A 25,009-nucleotide genomic window follows, 5' to 3' on the forward strand; every position below is an offset into this window, starting at 1 on the left:
TTTTTTTTTTTTTTTTGGAGGCACAACCATGTGCCAGCTGTTAATGAGAAAAGAAAAGGTGTGAAAGTCCAAAGATTTTGAAAATGTAACAAAAGCTCAAAGCTCTGAAAAGATTATTTACTAACAAAACATTTACTAGGCATTATTTTCATGGTAGAAATTACTTCTATTATACTGATCACACTGACTTACAAGAAAGTAATCTCAATGATGGCATTACAGGCTAAGCTAATGACATAATATGAAATCGAAAAAGTAATTTATGTGTTTTTTATATTTTAAAGAATCACTTTAAAAAATCAACATCTGGTATCAGAGGAAAAAAATCTCAGAAAGCGTTCATGTAAATTGAGGTGAAGTGCTATTATTCACATAAAAGTAATAATCACAAAATTCACAAGACAGTATAGTTTGGCTTTGTAAAATATTTATGGTAAATAACACTTTAAGGTTGTTTTTAATTAGAAAAGTTTAATTATTATAAAACCAGAATCATAATAGGTAGGTAGATTGAGAATCTCTGTTCATTGTTAAATTTGATGAAATTCAAATTTATTAACATGTGGATGAAAAGTGTGGAGTACCATAACTGAACCACACTGTATAGTTATGAGATTCACAGTCTTGCCTAATTGGGGGCCTCCAGTATTAGTGGAATTAAGGTAAGGTTCACTGGAGTGGTCACTGGTGTCAGAGGTTATCGACTCATTCATTTCCTGAGAGGGACATCAGCCTTTCAAGTTGTGTAGAAGGCTTTTTCCAACTGGGAACCCTGAAAAATCTCCTGAAATTCATTCATGAAGAATTTAAGACAAATGCATTTACATACCTTGGGGGAGGGTAAAAGAAAGGGGAAGAGAAGAGGCGAGGGAAGGGTAGAGGGAGAAGGAAGAAGCAAGCAAGGAAGTTGGAAAGGGAGAGAAGTAAAAGAAGGAGAAACATTGAGAAACATAAAATAATCACTCATCAATTCAAGAATATAGCAATGTCTTTTCTGTGCCTTCCCACAAAACTTTTGAGCCTAAGACCCTTTTATAATATAAACTGCCCATAAGCTCAAGCTCCTAGAGTGCTTCTTTCACCTAAAATCGTCCTATGAGTCTCCTAGAATGCTTTCTAATTTGTCACTTTCCTGAAGTCTTCTGGTTTTAATTTTTTTCTCATTTCCTACTTGTTTTTAGTGCCTGAAAGACCTGTTTGACTCAAAACCCGTGTTTTATTCTGCAAAAGCCAATACTTTATAGCTTGACTTATCATAGTTCTTTCAAAATGTCTTTAAAATGAATTCAAGTAGGTACAAAGAATCGTCAATGCACTGGGGGTTAAACGCAAGGAAATAACCTATCATATGCCTGGTTGGCTATCACAATCTTCCCCATTTAAAACACGAGGTACACATTTTCCTAGACTTTTTTTCCTCCAACAGTACAATACAAGGAGCCGAAAGGGGTGCCAGAGCCCACCGTCGTTGTTTTCAACAAGGAATGAGTGACTTCGGTTAAAGCTGAAACAATGCTTCGGTTCTTCTTAAAACTAGGAGGAGGGGCTGTGGCACTGCAGCAAGTGACTCCACCCGTCCTCTCCTCCCCGCAAATAAGGCGGGGTCTGTAGCCCAGCGCTGCCATCGCAACCCGCCTCTCCAGGCAGGTCGCTCCCCAGGCTGCCCGAGACTTGAGACCCCAGACTCCGCGCCAGCAGATCTGCGCTTTCCCTCCACCTCCTGCCTCCGCAGCTTCCTCTCACCTTTCTCTCCTCAGTCACTTTTCCCTTTATTCATCACCTTACCATCTCCTCTCTCAAAGTGGGGTCGATCAGAGAAGGCTGGTGATTTCTCACTAAGAGACTTTTACATTTGTCATCTTGTCCCCAAGAACACCAAACAAAAGAAACTCCTGCCTTCACCACTATGGCAAAAACACTATGCACAACTTAGTATTTGTACTGAATTTCCAGATGTATATCATTAATAATTTGATCCCTTTTCCTATGAGATGTCCGAATTTCAAAAGCTAAGCGCAGTCCGTACCCAAGAAAATGACCACCTCCACCCCCCCACACCAGGCCATGCCTAAAACCGAGCTGTCTTCCCGCAACGCCGTCCTTTCGGGAAGCCGCGATGGCAAACGTTGCCCCGGGCCTTCGGAGGATCAAGAAAAAACGTGGCGGGAAGGGGCTGGACGCGATTTTCGGGATCTCTCTCTCCGCCCCAGGCAAGATCTCTCCCGCCTGAAAGCCGCCGACCCGCCCGTCGGGCAAACTGTCCGGATTCCTCCCACCACGTTTTTGTAAACCACTTGGTGGTAACTTTCTTGACATTCCTACCACATGGAGTCAAATGCAAGGCGCGCCCGACTGGGTGCGTGGGTCTTGCAGCAGAGGCACTTCAGAATATAGATATGGTCACTTTGCTTTTGTTTCCAAAAAGCAAAATTCCATTCTCGTTTAATTTCCTTGTCTGGAGGCAAAATGCTCTGGCTTCACAAAATTGGTCCAATTTTAGAATATATACACAAGAGGTAAAAAAAAAAATCTCTTAAGACTTTCCTTTAATACCTTAACACACTTTCCCCGGAATAATTAAGTAAAATTATGGAAATACAGAAACGAATTAGCATAATTTTTAAGTTTTCCAAACAAACTGCCTTTAAATTTCAAAATTTGCCTTTATATTTCAAAATTTGCAAATGCTTCCTTCTTTTTGGTCAGTTATATTTCAGCAAAATATTTAGTACAAAATTCAGAAAAGGAGAGTTGTTTTAAGACTAACATTCCGTAGAAAGTATTTTTCAACTTTTCAAAATAGTTATACATAATAGCTGTAGAAATATCTTAAAAAAAAACCTGGAATCGCAAAAATCCTATTACATTAACGCATTTCCCAATGAGAAGGAAAAATATTTTCCAAACTGTGCTCAACAAATACTTTCTTAAATGACTTTAATTAGAACAGTAACAGGTTAGAAAACTCATTTAGTACTAAGTTTTACATTACTTTGCCTAGAATAGCACAAAAGGGAGCTTTATGTTTTAGTTGCAAAATGAAAGTATTTTTCAACTGTACTACTTTAGCATGTATGTTTCCTAATTTAAAGATCTTTTTGCAATAAATACCATGAGTCTGTGGAGGAACACTAAATAATGTTAATATACTATTCTTTCTTCCTTTCTCAAAGCAGTGAATAAAAGTATTCTTTAAAGCTCTATTTCATCAAAAGAAATAATCAACTGAAATAAGAATGTGGACTGTCTCCCTGGTATTTGTTTCAATATTTACCCTTTGGGTTTATTTGGGGAGAGAGGGCAAGTATATCCGAAATGAAAAAGGAAAGAAGGGTAAAAGATGAGACACGTGAAAAGAAATCTTCAGGCTTTAAAGATGCCTGTGTGAGAAGCAAATTTGTGGAGAGAAAGCATCAGCTAGAAAATGGAGGCCAAAATTCTGTTTCTATTTACCAACCTGTCGCCTTGGGCCAATAACTTCTCTGGGACTCAGTTTCTTCATCTATATAGTGAGGAAACTGGACCAGTGGATATTCAAAGTCTTTTAGCCTAAAATGTAATCTCTAGAAACAACCATTCTTCTGGTGAAAAGTGATACCTTTTCCCTCCAATCCCCTTTATAATCACAAGGAAATACAGACGTGAAACTTTATTGCAGTCACTTAACACATCGGTGTTAACATTATTTCCCAACAAAAAAGAAAAAGGTCTCTGGACTGGCTCCAACAAAAAAATCACAGTTGATAATAAGGAGAAAAAATTTTTTTAAATAAATGAAAAGGAAACTAGTTGGTATACTAAAACATTTATAGCAACTTTGGAGAATCGCTTTTTTCATAATATTCAGTAGAGCATCATCTCTACATCAAGATTCGCTCTAAAAAAAAAAAGCAGTTTCTTAAATGGAAATACCTATCGTGGTTTCCTTGTTGAACTTTTTGATCCTTACTGGTTTCCCCTTGCTACCCACAATCCTATATTTGATAAGTTTAATAACAGAATAACATCATTTTACTTGTAGTTATTATTAATAGTCATATACTTTGCAATATCACAGCTCCTATGTGTGTCTTCAAAGTGGTACTAGTCAAGCCAGAGTAATAAATTATCAAATAAGATTGTTACTAAAAGATAGTGCTATAACTTTTAAGTTAATTTTAGCAATATAAGAGAGTATGTCAAAAGTCCAGTTTTAAAATATTAAAGAAGCCGGGCGCGGTGGCTCACGCCTGTAATCCCAGCACTTTGGGAGGCCGAGGCGAGGGGATCACGAGGTCAAGAGATCGAGACCATCCTGGTCAACATGGTGAAACCCCGTCTCTACTAAAAATACAAAAAAATCAGCTGGGCATAGTGGCGCGTGCCTGTAATCCCAGCTACTCAGGAGGCTGAGGCAGGAGAATTGCCTGAACCCAGGAGGTGGAGGTTGCGGTGAGCCGAGATCGCGCCATTGCACTCCAGCCTGGGTAACAAGAGCGAAACTCCGTCTCAAAAATAAATAAATAAAATAAAATAAAATAAAATATTAAAGTTCAAATGACTCAGTTTTGCAGCATGAAAATGAGGAGCAAATTCTGATATATGTTCATGAAAAGCAACACAGAGCTTCCTGGATAAGAAAAATTTCCTCAAAATGTCTAATGTATTATATTGTGCTATTTATGTTATGATAAATTATTTTAAAACAGCACCATGTCTTCATTTTTTATTTAGTTCAGCAGGTATCTGTTAGTACCTATTTTACTTTAGGAGTTACAAAAATAAACAAGCCATGAGTACTTTTCATTAATCTCCATAAACATTTAAGTATCTATTATCTATGTTGCTTAAGTTACAGAAAAACGAATCACAAAATACAGTACTGCTAAAAGTGGCAGTGGGGGAAAGGAGTTAATTAGAAGAGGTCATCCATGTAATTCTTGTGGGAATACCAGTTTTTTAGATGGAGAGATCAGGATGGAGTATAGGAGGACTTGGTATCCAACTTGCCAAAGCAGAAAGGATGAAGAATTCCTGAGGGCTGTCAAGTTCCCATATGCCTCTAGTGACCTTGATCTTTTAAAACATTAAACAAAATATTAAAAAAAAAAAAAAAAAAAAAAGACTGACCTGGGGCTGGGGCTGGGGCTGGTGAAACCTGCTTGAATGGCTTCATCTTCTTCTGAAGAACCTAAAATCAGAGAGCTCAAGTCAGTACTACATTAATTGCCTATTTAATTGCCTCTTCCTCATCCTAATGGCCATTAGAAAGCAATAAAATGCCCAGGTTCTGACTCTGTGAAGAGACCTGTAAAGTTTTTTTTACAATTTAAGACTCACCTAGCAAAATTAGGTAACCAATTGGCATATACTTGCCTTGTATTTCTACTAGAGGACACTGGTTTAAAGAACATTTAAGACCATTAACATGTAGTCAAAAGATACCAATTTCATGAACAATGCAGTTTAAATTTTAATATTTAATTTTACACTGTAATTTAAAAACACTAGTAGTTTTTCCAAGCACAGTTAAAATCTACTTAACCTAGAATATCATGTTACTTGAAGAACCTGACTATTCGCTTCAGATACATTTTAGAAGACAAATCATGAGAATCTAATGATGGTACCATAAAATTGATATTGCAGCTGTTACAGTCAAGTGAATGAAAAATTACATTAATGGTAATACACTTAATCATTAAGTATATTTAAAAGTATCTAGTATGCATTAACCCATATTTTTAAATGGGTTAATGTTTGTTTAAAAAGCAAACAGTTGTCATTTTTTAAATATGAGTAAATATTGATGTTTTTAATATATCCATTGGCAGATGCCACAACACAATAAAACTTGCAATAAATAATAATTGCATTATTACTTGCAATAATGTATACTTCATTACATATAGTAATGAAGTATAGTGATTGGAAGAGGAACTCCTGATGACTACTAAATTATTGTTTTTATCCTTGGGTCAGAGTTATGAAGGTTTATAAAACAGACTGGTGTGAACATGCATACACTCACCTGCTACACCCAGAATTGTCTTTCCTTAAGACAATTTTTACACACCGTATCTACTATATCAGCTCGCTCGCTCTCTCTCGCTCTCTCTCACACACACACACACAAAAGCCATTCTGTACAAATTCTTTAAGTTGCAATCTAATTTTCTTCTCAAGAGGAAATGGAGAATTTTCCAAGTGCAGAGTTCTACTGAATGTTGACCCTTTTCACAAAGGATGACAATCTCACTGAGTTAAATTTGAAAATAGAGGAAGAATGTGAACAAAAGGCATGTGAACCTCTGTACATTAAATCTTTCAGTTATCCGGTGTTTACAACCAAAAGATACAAGATAATGATAGATCCTAACTTTAACAAAATTCATTATAGACACTTATTGAAATAGAGCTTTCCTTTAAATTGATCCTGTATCAAGTTTTATTTTGCACATCTGGCTTATGAGTATATTTAATTATTGTCCATGAATATTTCAGTACAACTATAGCTTATGCCTTTCTATTCTAATAGTCCACAGCCTATTCTTAATCCTACCTGCTTATATTTACAGAAGAATTCAAGCCAACATGTTTTAAAGATCTGTAAACACAACAGATAAGGTTTATAAAAAACCTTTGCAAATAATTTGGACAAATTATCACAAATAGTAGGTTTAATAAAGTTAAAATCAAATAATGTAAGAAAGTTAGCTAAATAATGCTATTTAATTCAAGAGCTCTAACTATAAGCTTTTGGAGTTTTTTTTAAAAGCCAATTTGATAATAATGTTCAGATTTTTTACTATTCAAACTTACATATGATGTTCTTGGTTATACTAGTTTTAATAATGTTCATTTCAAAGGAAAAGTAACATGAGATTATTTCACAATTATTGCACTTCACTGATGTTAATGGTATAAAATTGTTCAAAAACAAGAGTACAAAAAATAGAATTAAGTTTAAATATAGATATTATGATGTATCCATCCAATACTTACTGAACAGCTATGATAGGAACGAGACAGGTATAAGCTGTAAAATATTTATAATTTTAAATGTTTATATTCTTATTCTAGGTGACTGTTTTTTGAAAAGAAATATCAGGAGTTAAATAATTCTTCAAATGCATAAATACTCCAAAAATAGCCACAAATTTTATACAAGTATTTATATTGAAAAAATTTTGGTAAAATATTTTATTTAACAGAGTTCATTAAGTTTTCTTAGAAAACAAAAACCTAAACCTGCAAAATCCCAAAATACACTTCTCTGCTCCTACACTAGAATAATCTCTGTTCACCATTTAGATCTCTACTTAGAGCTCTTTTTCATACTGCCCCATACTGAATACAATGTCTCCACCATGTAATAGTATACACTGTAGTTTATTATAACACTCCATGAAAATGTTCTCTCTCCCAACTGAACTCTATGCTTTGTGATTAGAGAGACTGTGCCTATTTAACTCATTATCATAATTTTGACATTTTGTGTCCATTATAATTTTTGAACCAATGACAAGGAATTCCTGTACCTGGGTTGATTATTCCTAGGCTGACTTTTATAAAAAAAAAAAAAATGGAACTGTACACAAAATGTTGTGTTAAACCATCTTTTCATAAAAAATAATTGGATAGACAATCTCTTACAAATATAATATACATGTTACAAATATAAAATGCATATATACAAAATAATTACAATTATTTTAAATATATGATTTACTGCTATAGGAGTGACTAAATTATAAACAGTATCCAACACAAACATTCTTAAAGTCACATTTCCTATTAAAACATATAACAATATTCTTCTCAAATACATTATATATCATTCATGGTTAAAATCCACTGTTGTAACTAAAAGTAAAGGAAAATGATTGCTATTATGAATTATACATTGTAATTCATTTAAAAATTGCCAGTCAGTGTGGTGGCTCACGCCTGTAATCCCAGCACTTTGGGAGGCCAAGGCCAGTGCATCACTTGAGGTCAGGAGTTTGAGACCAGCCTGGCCAACATGGTGAAACCCATCTCTACTAAAAATACAAAAATTAGCCAGGCGTAGTCGTGCATGACTGTAATCCCAGCTACCTGGGAGGCTGAAGCAGGAGAATTGCTTGAACCCGGGAGACAGAGGTTGCAGTGAGCTGAGATCCGGTCATTGCACACCAGCCTGGGTTACACAGTAAGACTCTGTCTCAAAAAATAAAAATAAAAAATTGCCAAGCTCTTTGAAGCTTACAGAATGAAGGGACCAATAAAAAGAAACTACTACGACATTTCACATTACTCAGAATTTTACTTCAATTCACATCACGTTAATTTTATTTCTAATACTAAGAAATGCAAAAGTTACTTTAAGTTACAAAAATGATTTCACAATAAAGAATAATATTCACTGTAAGAAAAATTATTTCATTACTTATTCTCATCTCAATTTTTCAACATTTTAAAAAGTAAGATAATTTTTTGTTTCTGTTATAGTCAGCATTTTCTAAAATAATATAAGTATAAAGCACATTCTAACTTACTATAATAAATATTCACTTTATGGTTTTAAGAAAAACTAAGCTGTAGTACGTCTCAACTATCACTGAACTACATTCTTTGGAAGGCAGCATAGATTTTTATTTCCAAGCTGGAGAAAATGTTTTAAAATAACACTACTTAAAATCATATAGCAAATATATTAATATTACACTAACACTAGAGTAAAACCTAAAGCACAATACTGATGTAAATTGACTATAACTTAAAATATAACATATACACACATCAAATATATTAAACGTGGAAGTTCAACACTGAAGTGAATGTAAGTACTTTATGAAAGCATTTTCTTAAACTGTTCTCTTAACGAACATTTATATCTATCAACCTTACTGTAATTATTTTTTGCGATTAGTCAATAGACTAAATTCAAACGCTGCCTCAGTAAAATCAGGATAAATTATTTTGCAGCTTAACTGAATATCCTACTTTAATCATAGATGTTGCTCATGTATCCTCAATCATACACAGGAATAGAAAATCTAAACAGAATAATCTACTTCAAAGTAAGAGAAATAGTTACACATGACTTTCTACAGCTTAAAAATATTTAGAATTTGAAAACAAGAAGCTTTACATTTGGTGAAATATTTTTTAAATTATTGAGAGAACAGAAAATTTTATATTAGAAAAACAGCACTTTTTATATTTCATTCTTTTTATAAAATATATTATTTAATTTATAATATATCACGTGAAACAACCTTAAATCAGAGGGTATTTGTGACATTGCTGAATCATGGAGATAAATTTAACTTTCTAAATCATTTTAACAAATAGAAGTTGTATTGGTTTTATATAAGATATGGATAGCTCTAACACTCTCTTCAAATACTGTAACAAATTTATTTCGGAAAATAAAAACAAATGAGTAATAATTTAAGACGACTGGCGTATTTTCAAAATTGTTTAAAGGCAATATTATGGCACTAGATGAGTTGGTAAACACAATTCTTTAGCTTAAAAATTTGTAACAGTTGAGCCACAGCATAGTTTTGCTAATGTGTTTTTATCTTCCAACATATGAAATAATAGTTTTATGTAATCAAGCTCACAGCTCATTGTTAGATCACAGTAAAGAAATGTAAAAGAAAGCACTAATGGTTTCAGATCAAAAAGATCAAAATAACGGCAAAATTCCTGTCTTAAAAAAGGTAATCACATATATTTTAAAGGCCCACCATAACTTTAAGACAAAACTTTAAAGTGGTTTTTTGATATAGTAAACAAAAATGATTCCAGGTAAAACTGAACACTTCTATTTAATTACAATAATAAGAAAATTTTATTTAACATACATTTTAAGTTTTAATATACAACATTATTAATGGTTCAAAATTTATATCATCACCAGAGATTAACAACTGAGAACTTTTAGTGTATTCTAAATATTTTCAATAAACATTTTAATAAAGATAAAGAGATACTTTACAAGTTACTCATCCTTACAAAGCTGGGTGACCTACTGATGTAATAAATGTAACACCAAATAAAAATAATAGGATTTTAACTAGCAGAGGTGATTATAACAACAGACTAATACAAAAGACAAAACATAATTTACAGATTTTTTCTAAAATGTTCAATCCACAAAATATCTATTTTTTTAAACTATACAGTCTAGAACATTTTAGTTAAAATGATTTTGTAGAATCTGAACAAATGATGCATAGAAAAATGTCCAAAAAATATAAACGTAGTGTTTCAGCTCTTGCCTTTCCAATTAAGTCTGTAAAAGTAATACTGATCTGAAAATATCTAGAAAATTGTAAGCTTATTTTTCCACCATTAGAACTGGCCATTCAACATTAAGTCTTTTTTTTTCCATATAATTAAGCTTTTGTTCTGCTAAGAAAAAACTAGAAACTGATTGCTTGAAAATGAGTTGCATGCCCTTTGTCCTGATTTGTCACCTTTGACCCTTAATTTGATGATGCTGCATATCAACCCATTCTATTTTTAGAAGAATCATGTAAAAGTTATATGCTTAAAATAGTACTTTTTACTGATATAGTAAATGGGTTACAACATTCCTTTTCAGGTAATTTCTACAATGGTTTCATACTAGTACTCATTTCATATAATATAGAGCACAGTAATATTTTGAGCATTGAAAGCCTGGTGTTTGTCCTGTTTCAAACAATAGAAAATTTCCCCAAAATGACAAGTCAGTATCATTATAATTTCAAAATTTATATTCTTATTTTAAAAATTATTTAATGTTTTTAAGTGGAATTTATTTCATGAATGATTTCTAATTTGATTAAGTTTGATAATCACATATTTTGATGTTGGTTTTGATAATGCCAGAATATGAACCTAAATCAAAAACTGCAAATATCAAGTTCATACTCTACCACCTTACAGTAGTGTCAACAAAATTGTAGTTTCTGAGTTAAATCAGTAGTTGCTTAAAATGGTTTTAAAAATCTTGTCATCATTTGCAAGTGGCAGCTTTCAAAGAAACAGAAAACCTCTAGCATTGATCCTATTGATTTTACTGACATTATTCAAAATCAATGCTACACAGTAAATTAATATACTTCAGGGATAACATTTCTCTATCAAAATTTCTGATGATTCCAATTCAACTAGGTGAAAAGCAAAAAAATAAAAATATTTATGAAATACATATGCATACATTTCCTATGGTCATGATGCTATTTGAACCCCTACACTATTTCCGTGTACTGTACAGTTTCCAGTCAGATTTAGCAGTGACCAATATGGCTGTCTTGATTCAGCACTATGGCCAGCGACTTTGTCAAGCATCATTGTGCCAGAGAAATCCAACACAATAATGTACATGTACACAAGCACATGGTGGGCAAGGTTCTCAAAACTGTAAGATTCTGCATTTCATATATTCCAAGACTTATTCATATAAATCAACCTTAAGTATCTGAATGTAAAGAATTTCCATTGTTCTTCTTGGAAAGCTAGAAACTCCTTACTTTGTGGTTCATCAAAAACAGTAGTTATTTGTAAAGAAAATATAGTCCCTTTAAAAGGCAAGAAAATAAGGTACAGGTTCGAAAGCATTTAAACAAGAAAACTGAGTTTATGAGAATTTTAAAATTAGATTCTACTGAAAAATACCAAATAAGAAAACACTTCAGTTGTCCAAAAATTTGTAACACCACTATCTTATCAATAATTTAATTACTTCTAAATTGATTAATCTCTGTATCCCCATGTTCCTTTTTTTTAAATCAACTCAACTCTGGTTTAAGATAAATGTTTATAGATCATTTCCTGACCTGAACTTGCTAATAGTCCCCAAATTTGGTAGCTCTGCCTAGCACTTCACAATTATTTTTAAAGAGACATCAGTCTCACACCTGAAGACTGTTATTCTTACCTGTTTTATTTAATAACTTATTTTTTCCTTTAATCATGGTTTGTAAATTATGACAGCAGTGTATCACAAATCCCTAAAAATGTTACCATATCAGATACCAAGCATTATCAAACTTTCAGGCAGGTAAGATTTGTTAAATCTTCTTTTTCCTCAGAGTAAACAGGAAAAAAAAAAAGCCAACCTTAAATTCACTGTATTTTGGAATTTACATGTGCAACACACTTAAAAATAAGTTATTCTGAAGACTAACTTTGAGCACTACTACTTTAAATCTCAATTTGTTTCCCTTGCAAAGTATAAGATTGACCATATCTTGCCTCACAACCTAGAAGATTTTTTAATTTAAATCTTGACTAATTTCACAATAAACTTCTTACTGTTTCTGAAAGAAGTCTAGCAGAGAACATATTATATAAGATACCATACCGTCTGACAAGGATTAATGAGAATATAATCATTGAATCATTTGGTTCCAGATCTATTAATTGAGACACACCTATAAGCAGTTACCAAAAACCAATATGCTTTACAAACCAATCCAATTACTTAAATTTTTATGACCTTATATTGTCAAGCAAAGATTAGCTGATCCCACTTGCAAAATGGAAAAGTCAAATAAAACTTTTTATTCATTGGTAATATAGCCTCTTCCCCACTAAATGCTAGAAGAGGCCTTGTGTCAGTTTCATTTCTAAATCTCTGTAGGGAATTAGGCACACTGGATTGCTATATTTCATACATGCAATGACAAATAATTTAAGAAGCAAGAACTTTCCATAAGATGGACAAGGGTGTATTATTGAAAATGGAATACTGATTATTACATTCCCTTTGTTAATTTATCATACAAGTCCTCCATAAAATCTATACAAATCCACAGAAGAAAAAAATGGCATAAATTTCATAACAAATTTTATATTGTTGAAATACAAATTGGCATATATTTCCAAGAATTCACCCTTAACTTTTAAAATTTCCCTGAAAGCTTTCATAAAACTGTGATGTTTTGTACTTATTGTTGGACGTAAAAATGTGCTTTTTAAAAAAGCACTTTTACATTATTATCTAAGTAAATATGGTAATAACCTGCACTAAAAAATGAAACATTAAGATTTTCTTGATTAAAAATCACCTTACGTCATATCTTTTCAGCAATGTTGTAAAACATTTTAAATTCATTCTAATACTAGTTGTCAGGTGTATTTTTCACTTCCACAGTATTAGTGACAGAGAAATAAAAAACTACAATAGAACACGAGCACAATTTATTTTTCCCTTGCATTAACAATAATAGGTATAAAAATCTTCAGTGGATTATTTAGGTCCATGAACAGTAATAATACTTGGCAACCTTAAAAACCTAAGTATGAAAACAAATCCACAAAGAACTGAATGGAACTCAAGGAAACACAGGCACCTAAGATTTCATTCAGTGTTACATGAAACAATTCAAAATGGCGGACTTACATTTAAGAAATTTCCGCAATAAGGGCACTAAATACATACTGTTAAATTTTACTCGAAAACACTCAATATTTACCAACGTGCAATTTTTTTAAAAAGTTTTTGGAGTACAAATCCTCATAAAGCACCCGCATCCAATGTTCCAGTCAGTAGTCAGTCAATGCTCCTGCAAACGTATCATTTCTTCTTTGGTCTTTCCTTTTCAAAAACAACATAAATCCAAGTACGTTCTTCTCCGTTCTCTTCAAAATCCTTAATTTTAATTCATGAATTTACATCACCGATACCGAAGCAAAAACGATCCCCGACGCCTGCCTGGTACAAAGCAGCTCTGTTTGCGGAGCGCAAAAGGGAGGTGCGCACGCCCCCTGGCGGCGCGGCCCCGTGCGTCTCAGAGGAGCCCGCACCGGCCGCGAGAACCCGCCGCCGGGACCGCAGCCCGAGCCGCACCACTCCAAGCACCCGAGTCGCCAACGCCCCCGCCCTACCCCGCCCCGCCCTGCCCTGCCCTCCCGCTCCGAGCGGGCTCCGGCCGCCGGCAGCAGCGGCAGCGGCGAGCCCGGGCGGCCGCTCTGGCGACGCAGTGCCCACAGCGGGCGCCGACCCAGCAGCACGGAGCGGGGAAAGAAAGGTGTGAACCCGGAAGTACATCAACTGCCCGCGTCTTAGTGGCAGCACCGGGGCAATAAATCAGGGCCGGCAAAGGAAAGACGCGGCGCGCCGGCTCCCGAACCGCAACTTGCTGCGAGACCTGTCACTTCCCCGCGGTGCCCAGTCCTCGCCCCTCCCTGGCGCTCGCGCCTCCTCTTTTCTTCCTGCTCCTCAGCACAGAGCTCCCCTCGACGTTGCTCACGTGCCAGACTCGGGACCGCGAGCGGCGTCCGCACCCGCACGCACACCCGGCTACGCTCGCACTCGCGCGCCCGCGGGGCCGGCTGCTTACCTCCGGGGCCTCATGGTCGCGTCGCTAGCCTGGGTGTGAGGGGGGAGAGGGTGTGAGGACGTGTGTGGCGTTCAGTCCCGCAGGACGGGGCGGAGGAAGGGGCCTGGAATCTGTCACTTCCTGAGGGAGCCCGGCGGTCGGGAGACCAGTGAGGCGCGCGGCGGGGCCAGGAGGGTCAGCACATTGTGAGCCGGCAAGGGGACGCGAACAGCCGAGCGGCGCGCGGCCACTGGGCGCGGAATCCGCTGTCGCCACCGCTCCGCCGCCGCAGCCCGGCGAGTGGCGGGCGCGGGGAGGAGGGGGCTGCGCCGGGTGGGGGAGCGCGGGGCGCGGCGGCGGCGGCAGCAGGCGGTTCGACTGGAGCTCTGCGTCAGCCGGCGGCACGCGCACACCTGCCCGCCGCCGCTCCCGGCCGCGTCATTGGCTGCCGGCGCCGAGCGCGCGAGATTGAACCTTCCATTCATTCCAGGGCCGGGCGGGCACGCGCGGCCGCTGTGGAGCTTTACAACAGGCGCCCCCGACCCCTCAAGGCGCGTACCCGCGCAGGCCGTGGGCGCGCACGGCTGCTGTCGCCGTTTGTTCTGGTGGAGGCTGCGAGTGCCTGGGCCTGGGACGCCCGGCTCTGCGCGCGGCGTCGGTCCCGGAGGGGAGTTCACATGGCGGTCCCTAGGGCGCGCCTGGAGGTAGGCGGCGCGATGTTACTCCTTGCTCCCCAACCTGACAACCTTGGTGTGTTGAAACTGTAAGAAGGTACCAAAATTATATCTGAAGCCCAGGCCCGTTTTTCTTTTACTACAGATGCTCTGGACATCATTCCTAACAACACAATTCCAGGTAATAATAGTAATGTATTTCAGAATCCAATGAGCATCGTAGACAATGCCAGAAATTTGGGGAACCTAATGTCAGCTGTTCCTTTTCCAAAACAGTAAGATATTCAACGTCAAATTAATAATCATCACTCAAAGAGCCACAAGATCTGTGGCCAAAAATACTGTGACACACATATATTTAGTCTTGGTATTTTGGTATATGTTCCCAAAATATTACTGCTTTCTGTCCTATAATTTTCTACCTGACAATTTTATACTTCTTTCTGATACTTTGGGTAGTTTCTCATTAGACTCTCAGAACTAAACAGTACCGGTCGATCATTATCTGACCAGCTACAAAAATCGAATGTAGGCTTGTAATCTGGACTGTTTTGTAGAACTGTTTTAAGGGATTAAATATTTCAGCAAACTAAAAATGTGTTCAAAAGTTTAAAATACAGGATATAAAAAAAATTAAAAGTGGAAGAGTTTTCAAGTGAAAATACTTTCATTTGAAAATGACTAATAAAGGCCAGTTCACTAGCTACTATTGTATGACTAAAAGGCAAATCAAACCGTTGCTGTGTGATGATGCATATTCTCCCCTCCAATTTATGGATTAGGATCAAGAAACCAGTTTATCTATCAAGGGTAACCACAATTTAGAAAAAAGCATCTCCGGCCTGGAAGTGAGATCATTGTAGGCAAACTGATCAGAAGCAAAATCCTGTTGTGACCCCTCCTAAGAATTTTCCACACTGGCTACCACCTTCAGCAAATTCCGTAGATGGCTGCTCAACTTTCCATTGAGCCAGTGGGGTGAATACTACTTACTTTAAAGATGCCTTTTCACTGGCAAGTATATAAAGTATCTCTTACATTACTTGTTAAGTAGTATAGAGGATTCTTTCAGATACAATTCTTAATTATAATCATTGTATCAATTTACATTATGATTCCAAATATAATTCAGAGGAAAAGGATGTGGACATTGATTACTAGAAATGAAAAACAATAATAATTATATATCAACATCTGAAATGTGATATACTTTGACTTTAAAGCAAAATAGTAATTATTTATGAGTGGGGCTTACAAATGATGCACTTCTAGAATAAACCCTGTTTCTTTTTTAATAGCTATGGGTTTTTTAGGTATCTTGTAAGCCTTTCAGCATTTAAGTGTGATGTATAGTTATGCAATACCTGTTTAAAGTCCTGAGAAGAATTGTAAACAGAAAATAAAAATTAAAACACAACCCATGGTTGGTATCCCAAGCACTCAAGAGGTCATCCTTCTTTTTGATTTCAAACTAGTTATCACCATGCCATCATGCTGTTGTGACAGAAATGAAAAATGGGACATTATAATATTTAATGTATTATTTTATATGAGGTATCTGAAAGGGGAGATGACGAACATTGATAGGCTAAGCATTTATTAAGGAATATGTTGGCATGATTAGAAATGAATGAAAAGCCATAAGAAGAAAGGAATTTATCATTTATGTATGGCTCTTGCAATTTCTTTTTCTTTTTTTTTTTGAGACAGGATTTTCCTCTGTCCCCCAGGCTTGAGTGCAGTAGTGCGGTCTTGGCTCACTACAGCCTCCCCTTCTGAGTTCAAGGGATTCTCGTGCCTCAGCTTCCTGAGTAGCTGGGATCTTCCCTGCACCACCATGCACAAAAATAACAGCTAATTTTTGTATTTTTAGTAGAGACAGGGTTTCACCACGTTGCCAACTCTGGTCTCAAACTCCTGGCCTCAAGCAATCTGCCCATCTGGACTTTGAAAGTGCTGGGGTTACAGGCGTGAGCTACCACACCTCACCTTGGCAATTTCTTTCTAATAGTGAATCCTGGGACCAGGCGCAGTGGTTCACGTCTGTAATCCCAGCACTTTGGGAGGCTGAGGCCGGCAGATTACCAGGTCAGGATATCGACACCATCCTGGCTAACACAGTGAAACCCTGCCTCTATTAAAAATACAAAAAAATCAGCCGGGCATGGTGGCGCATGCCTGTAGTCCCAGCTACTCGGGAGACTGAGGCAGGAGAATTGCTTGAACCTGGGAGGCGGAGGTTGCACTGTGCTGAGATCTCACAACTGCACTCCAGCTTGGCGACAGAGTGAGACTCTGTCCCCCTGCAAGAAAGTGAATCCTCCTACGAGGGGCCATGGTAATTTATTTTGCTTTATTTCCAACCCCCCGTTTCATAGAGACTCTGTCTCACTCTGTTGCCAAGGCTGATGTACAGTAGCACCCTCCTAGCTTACTGCAGCTTCAACCTCCTAGGCTCAAGTGAGAACCCATCTTCAGCCTCCTGAATGGCTGGTACTACAAGCACCTAATTTTTTGTTTGTTTGTTTGTTTTCTGCCTTTTTTGTCTGTAGAGACAGGTTCTTGCTGTGTTGCCCAAGCTATTCTCAAACAGCTTATGGAGGTTGCAGCAAGCCAAGGCGGTGGCCCTGCACCCAGCCTGGGCAAAATGGCCACCACTTCTCTACAAAAAGATATCCTTGTGGTCTTGGCCTCCCAAAGCGCTGGGATTACAGGCATGAACCACCGGCTTGGCTTCCTTTACTTTTAGAATATGTCTTAATAATCATTCCCAAAGGAACAGGCTCTCAGTATCTCCAATGACTATCAGTTCCTGGCATATGATAGTGTGTAGGAAATGTTTTTTAATGTATACATGAGAATGCACCCTGATTATGTTTTCAAGGAAATACTTAGCAAGACATTTAGAAAACATAAAATGCAGCATTTTATATTTCTCTTGCCCTTTATTTTTTATGACTGGAGTATATGCAAGCAAATCCCAGGCATCACGGCATTTTACTTACGAATTACAAGTATTGAGTGTTATAATGTTGAAAAACTAGGCTTTTGTTTTTTAGTCTTGCTCTGTCGCCCACACTGGAGTGCAGTGGCCTCGGCTCACTGCAACCTCTGCCTCCTAGGTTCAAGCGATTCTTCTGCCTCAGCCTCCTGAGTAGCTGGGATTACAGGCGCGCACCACTATGCCTGGCTAATTTTTTGTATTTTTGGTAGAGAGGGGGTTTCACCATGTTGGTCAGGCTGGTCTCGAACTCCTGACTTCGTGATCCACCCGCCTCGGCCTCCCAAAGCGCTGGGATTACAGGCGGGAGCCACTGTGCCCGGCTACTAGGCTCTTTATATACTTATTATACTACATTAAAACAATTTGAAACATAAGAGTTGGCCGGGCGCGATGGCTCCCGCCTGCAATCCTGGCACTTTGGGCGTCCGAGGCGGGTGGATTACTTGAGCCCAGAAGTGGAAGAACAGCCTGGCCAGCATGGTGAAACCGATTCTACAAAAAATTACGCTGGCGCGTGCCTGCACCCCCAGCTGCTCGTACTCAGGAGATAGCCGGGAGGCGGAGGTTGCAACGAGCCGAGACTTCAGTCCTGCACCCCAGCCTGGGCAAAATGGCCACAGCTTTTCTACAAAATATTACCTGAGCGTGGTGGTGCGCGCCCACCGTTGTGGCTGTTGGGGAGGCTGAGGTGGGAGGATCGCGCGCCCGACCGGGAGGCAGAGGTTCTTGTGAGCCAAGATCGCTCCACTGAACTCCAGCTGGGCGACACAGTGAGATCCTATCTCAAAATAGAAAGTAAGACAGAAAAATAGAGTTTAAAAATCAACTGACCTGGCGCGGCGGCTCACGCTTGTAATCCCAGCACCTTCCTTCAGAGGCTGACGTGGCGAGTCGCTTGAACTCAAGAGTTCGAGACTCGTCTGTGCAAAATGGCGACCCGGCTCTTCACAAAAACTTCTCTGGGCGTGGTCGGCACGCCTCTGGTCCCAGCTATTGGGGAGGCTGAGGTGGGAGGATCGCTCCAGCAGCGGGGCGGAGGTTTCAGTGAGCCGAGATTGCGCCGCTGCACTCCAGCCTGGGCAACAGTGAGATTCTGTCTTTAAAAAGACGAAGAAAAAGAAAAGAAAAGGAAGAAAGAAAAATAGAGTTCAGAAATCGCTGGCCAGGAGCAATAGCTCACGCCTGTAATCCCGGCACTTTAGGAGACCGAGATGGGCGGATCGCTTTAGTACAGAAGTTCCAGACCAGCCTGGGCAACATGATAATGTCATTATATTTGCTTTATAGGGTGGCTGAAACAATATGTATTGTCTCACAGATCCGGAGGCTTTGGGTCGATTCCGGACTCTGATGATAATCTGTCCCATGCCTGTCTTCCTGGCTTCTGGTAGACTCGGGCATTCCTTAGCTTGTAAATGGCTGCTGCTTGTGTCATCACATTGTCTTCCCTCTCTACTTATCTGTCCCCATGCCCCAATTTTTCCTTTTCAGGACGCCAGTCAGATTAGATTAGGACCCACCTAATGATCTCATCTTAACTTGATGAACTACAAGGACCCTATTTTTAAGTAAGTCCACATTTACAGGGACTAGGGGGGCACGACTTCAGCATTTTGTTGGAGGGATGCAGTTCAACCCATAACAAGAATCATTGTTAGAAATTGATGATTTTGCGTCTTCACTGAAAAGTTAATACCATTCCCTAGAGAACTGACTTGCTGCACATAGAAATCGGTCACAAAATCTTGTTTTAGAATGCTACATACCTATCAAAAATATGAATTATTTTCAACGTCAAACGTTAATAAAGCGGGACACGGTGGCTTACGCCTCTAATCCCAGAACTTTGGGCGGTGGAGGCGGAGGTTGCAGTGAGCCGACATCACGCCACTGCGCTCCAGCCTGGGAGACAGAGAAAGACTACAGTCTCAAAAAAAAAAAAAGTTAATAAAGCAAGCACTGTCAGCCAAATTTTAAGGTATCTACTGAGCATTCCCTTGCGTACAGAAGAGGAAAATGAAAAATGAACAGGAAGTTTAACATTCATAAAAATTGTTGGCCGGGCGGGGCGGCTCACTCCTGTAATCTCAGCACTTTGGAGACTGAGGTGGGCAGATCACCTGAAGTCAGGAGTTTGAGACCGGCCTGGCCAACATGGTGAAAACCTGTCACTACTAAAAATACAAAAATTAGCCGGGCATGGTGGCAGACACCTGTAGTCCCAACTACTCTGGAGGCTGCGGCGGGAGAATCGCTTGAACCCGGGAGGTGGGGGTTGCAATGAGCAGAGACTGTGCCACAGCACTCCAGCGTGGGCGACAGAGCAAGACTCCATCTCAAAAAATAATAATTCATGAAAATTGTGACAAACTTGTGTTTGCCTATTGAACTGGCAAAAATCCTAAAGTTTGACTACACACTGTTGGTGAGGCTATAGGTAGACCCATACTTTGATACATTGCTGGTGGGAGTACCAAGGGGGCACAGCATTTAGAGAGGGAAATTTGGTGAAATCGCTCAAAATTTTAAATATACTCTGTGACCTAGCAATCTCTTTCCTGGGAAATTATCCTACAGATATAAGTGCATCTTACACACATGCAGCAAACGATGTGTATATGTGGATTGATTTTTGTAATAGCAAAGGAATGGAAATAACCTGAGTGTCCACGTGTAAGGGCTGAGTAAATAAACAATGGTACATTGAGATGTAAAATTCCTCTGTGTATTTATATGGGAAGAGCTCCACAACACATTGTTAAGTACAGAGAGCTGCATGCCAAACATCACGTATGCTGCGTTTTGTGGAGAAAGGAAGGAGATAATGAGAATATGTATGTTATACTTATTTATATACTTATATAATATATTTAAATACAGAAACACTCAGAAGGATGTATAAAAAACTAAACGATTGCCTATTGGGAGCAGATAAAGAGATCAGAATGGATGAAAATAGGGGTGGGAGCAGGATTTAATGTATATTATATAGTTTTGATTTTTGAACTATGTGAATGTACATTTTAAAAATTTAGTAAGAACAATAAGGTATGGAAAACTATTGATGTACTTCTATGAAAAATGCTTTTAAAATCCTGTATTTTGAAAACTCAATTGCTAAAACAGATAACCTCAAAAAAATGGATAGATGAAGCAAATATGGCAAAATCTTGATAACTATTATCTGGGTAATGGATATATGGCAGTTTATTGTGCTAGCCTCTCTAGTTTTATCTGTGTTTGCACATTTTCACATTTTAAATGCTCTCTCAATCATCAAAATTTATGAAATTTCATAAGAGGTATTTTTAAAGTGTTATTTTATAATTGTTAATGGCTAAACACTCTAGGCTCTGGGGAGAATCTATGTAATTCAGAGCTTTAAGGTAGGTGCTAGAAATAGCCAGTAAAGCCTCCTGTGAATAGTCTTGCCAAGTATGTGGACCACGAAAAGAATAATCCTTGGCAGAATGGCTATTTATTATTACAGTTCAGTCATACATGGATCTACAGCTTTTTAAAATCAAACTTCTTTATCTACCTCCAATGTCTGAAAGAATCATTATTGTTCATTTTTTAATTTTTATTTTAAAATTTCAAAGCTATATTTTAAATTATTAGAGCTATGGTGTGAAGGTTTTTATCTTGCACCACTATCAGTTAAAAAAAAATATTATGCACACATCTCTGTACAGAAGATAAAAAAATCTTATCTTTCCATTCTTCTTAGGTTGATTAGCCAGGACCGTGTAAATTAGACTAACAAATAATGCAAGAGTCTTCATAAGATAATGAAGAACTGGTTAAATAGTTTCATCTAAGTGTTTTTACACTAGGTTTGATGAAGAGTGGAGAGTCTTGGGAAAATGTGATAGGACAAAAAGATCTGAGCTAACAGTGGTAAACTGGGAGAAATTTAGTGTGTTCTCTTTGTTTGGATTCCCCTCAGCATTATTCCATCTTCAGAGATAAAGATGCCCCTTTCCTCCAAGTATAGGAAGGGCACTTCTCATATGAGGGTCTTATGACCTGCTTCAGGGAAGCAGGGCAAGGTCAGAGAGTCCTAACATCTGCATTTCTCAAATTCCTTCAACTTAAAATATTCAATTGCACCAATGTACCATACTTTAGGGTAGAATGCTCTGAACTCCATCACCTCCAATTAAGTATATTTATTTATAGATTGTATGCTTGTGTACTATAGTACATTATATAATTCAAAATGTACAAGTAGAAATTTAAAAGAATGAGATTTTTAAAAATTGTAGTTACACATTTCCCATTCCTCATTGGATAATCTTGTATGCTTATCCCACTTGGAGGCTTTGGGCATCCTTTCATTGTGGCCACGAACATAGGCTGGAGGTCAGGGATGGTGAGCAGCCCTAATCCTACTCTGCTAATGCTTAAGGCATGATCAGAACAGAAAGAGTGCAAATTAGTAAGATATTTATCCCTACTTCTGGAAAATTAAGATCTAAGACAATGTAGGTGCATTAGTATCATTTTGTATATTACAGTATAATAATAATTTAGCCCCATGAGGGCAGGTGTTTTCCTTATTTTCTCTGGCATATGTACACAATAAATAGTTGTAGAATATTTGCACTGCTTTCATCTCATTGTCTCAAGCCTTCAAGACGTAAAATGATTTATTAGCCCCATTCTATAGATGTGAAAACTGGTATCTTAAGTGAGATAGGTGGGCTTTTAAGTAAAAGAACGAGTGTTCAGATTTAGATGACCTGATGCTTAATGCAGTATTCTCTGTGGGCTTCTTCAGTCTGACATATTTTTGTTTCAGATTTTTAATTCACAAGTGAGGGAACATCTTAACAATGATTTTTTCATATATACCTATAAAATATTTACATATTCTTACAGCTAGATCCAGTGGCTCACACCCATAAATCCCAATACTTTGGGAATCCAAGGCGAGTGGATCACCTGAGGTCAAGAGTTCAAGACAAGCCTGGCCAACATGGTGAAACCCTGTCTCTACTGAAAAAAATAAAATTAGCCAGACGTGAGTTCAAGACCAGTCCAGCCAACATAGTGAAACCCCGTCTCTACAAAAAAAAAAAAAAAAAAATTAGCCAGGCATGGCGACTGGTGCCTATAATCCCAGCTACTCGGGAGGCTGATGCAGGAGAATCACTTGAACCCAGGAGGCGGAGGTTGCAGTGAGCCAAGATTGTGCTATTGCCAGGCTGGAGAGCCTGGGCAATAAGAGCAAAACGCTATCTCAAAAAAAAAAAAAAAAAATTACATATTCTTCCTCCATTCCATAGGCCTCTTAAACCCTCAAATTTTAATCTTAACTTTGCTTGCAATACCTTGTCCTTTATTCCTATAACTGGATAAAATTTTAAAGTTTAAAGTATATTATTTAAACTTTTCATTAATTTCATAATTAAATAATTCTAACACTTATTAAATGATTTATTTAAATTAGTGCTCTCACGGCCCTTTTCTATTTTAAAAACATTTCATCCTGGCCAGGTGCAGTGGCTCACACATGTAATCCCAGCACTCTGGGAGGCCAAGGTAGGAAGATCAATTGAGGCCAGGAGTTTGGGATCAGCCTGGGTAACGTAGTGAGACTCCCATGTCTACAAAAAAAAAGTTTTAATTAGCTTGGTGAGGTGGTGCACACATACATCCCTAGCAACTTGAGAGGCTGAGGCAGGAGGGTTGCTTGAGCTCAGAAGTTAAGGCTGCAGTGAGCTAGGCATGTGCCACTGCCCTCCAGCCTCAGCAACAAACCAAAACCCTGTCTCTTAAGAAAAAAAAATATTCCATCATCAATCATTGACATCCAATTAAAAGAATGAGATTTTAAAAATAAAATTGTAATTATATGTTTTCCATTCCTCATTGGATTATCTTCTGTGCTCATCTCACTTCTTGGAGGCCTGTGGCTTTGCGTGTCCTGTCAATATGACCACAGATACAATCTGGATGCCAGGGATAGTGAGCATCCTTACTCCTCCTCTGCTATTGCTTATGAGCATATTGAGAACAGAAAGAGTATAGGGTGAAGTTATGGCATATTGATACAGACATTCTGCTGCCATAAAGAATAATTTAATAGAAGTAGAATTAAAATAATAATGTTGGGTCAGGCGTGGTGACTCATGCCTGTAATCCCAGAACTTTAGGAGGCTGTAGTGGGCAAATCACGAGGTCAAGAGATTGAGACCATCCTGTCCAACATGGTGAAAACCCGTCTCTTCTAAAAATACAAAAATTAACTGGGTGTGGTGGCATGTGCCTGTATCCGCTGCTACTGGGGAGGCTGAGGCAGGAGAATCGCTTGAGCCCAGGAGGTAGAGGTTGCAGTGAGCCAAGATTGTGCCTCTGCACTCCAGCCTGGTGATAGAGCAAGACTACGTCTCAAATAATAATAATGATGTCACTAATAATATCAAACATATAATTCCTATCTAAAGTCTGATACAAGTGCTTTACATATGTACTTTTATTTAATGATCACAACAAACATCTTGGTACAACTGCTAAATTTTTCTACAGGGGAGGTTTTTCCAAATTGTGTAGCTGGTAAGAGGCAGAAAGAAGCAAGGAATGATCATGATCTCAGGTTGTACTTCTTGATTTATTGCTTCTACTCAATGCTGACATTCTCGGGGCTTGATTCCCACACAGGAATTACAAATTTAAGAGTGCACCAAATGCTAGCTTTTGGTCTGGTAGGGAAGTTGAGACTTTCCCTCTGAAGATTCAAGTCTAAGTCTGCTGAAATGAATTGACAAAAGACAGATTAACAAGAGAACAACCAATCAAAATTTATTACATGCATAGGCACAGGAACCACACAGAGTATGAGACTCAGAGAAGAGCCAGATGATTAATGTCTCTATAGCATGCAGAAAGGAATAGAGGCTTGGAGCATGGCAACAGCTTATAGGAGGGAGAGGGGAAGAAAGGAATGGTGAGCAAAGGCTGTCTTGTTATGCAGATGAAGGCTCAAAGGTAGCAGCCTTTAGAAAGAATTAGCTGGGTGTGTTGGCATGTGCCTGTATTCC

The 25,009-nt window shown here is 38.1% G+C and overlaps 1 protein-coding gene and 1 long non-coding RNA gene across 2 annotated transcripts in view; one reads left to right on the forward strand and one right to left on the reverse strand.

Moving 5' to 3' along the window:
- LIN28B (lin-28 homolog B) overlaps window positions 1-14,566 on the reverse strand; it is a 113,207-nt gene extending 98,641 nt beyond the window's left edge. Inside the window, exons 1-2 of the mRNA XM_032275160.1 lie at window positions 14,307-14,566; window positions 5,110-5,170 (exon numbers count right to left, since the gene is read on the reverse strand). Of these exons, the coding sequence (XP_032131051.1) occupies window positions 5,110-5,155 (46 nt within the window). The 5' untranslated portion in view covers window positions 5,156-5,170; window positions 14,307-14,566. The remainder of the gene's footprint in view (window positions 1-5,109; window positions 5,171-14,306) is intronic.
- A 225-nt stretch (window positions 14,567-14,791) lies between these two features.
- On the forward strand, window positions 14,792-19,648 carry LOC116549059. Its single transcript, XR_004267693.1, has 3 exons — window positions 14,792-14,939; window positions 15,105-15,140; window positions 19,251-19,648. It is a non-coding gene; the product is annotated as an uncharacterized LOC116549059 (long non-coding RNA).
- Window positions 19,649-25,009: the final 5,361 nt, after the last annotated feature.

Source organism: Sapajus apella, unplaced genomic scaffold (assembly GCF_009761245.1).
Source record: "Sapajus apella isolate SASKATOON/1434 unplaced genomic scaffold, GSC_monkey_1.0 scaffold6, whole genome shotgun sequence".
Classification (NCBI taxonomy): domain Eukaryota; kingdom Metazoa; phylum Chordata; class Mammalia; order Primates; family Cebidae; genus Sapajus; species Sapajus apella.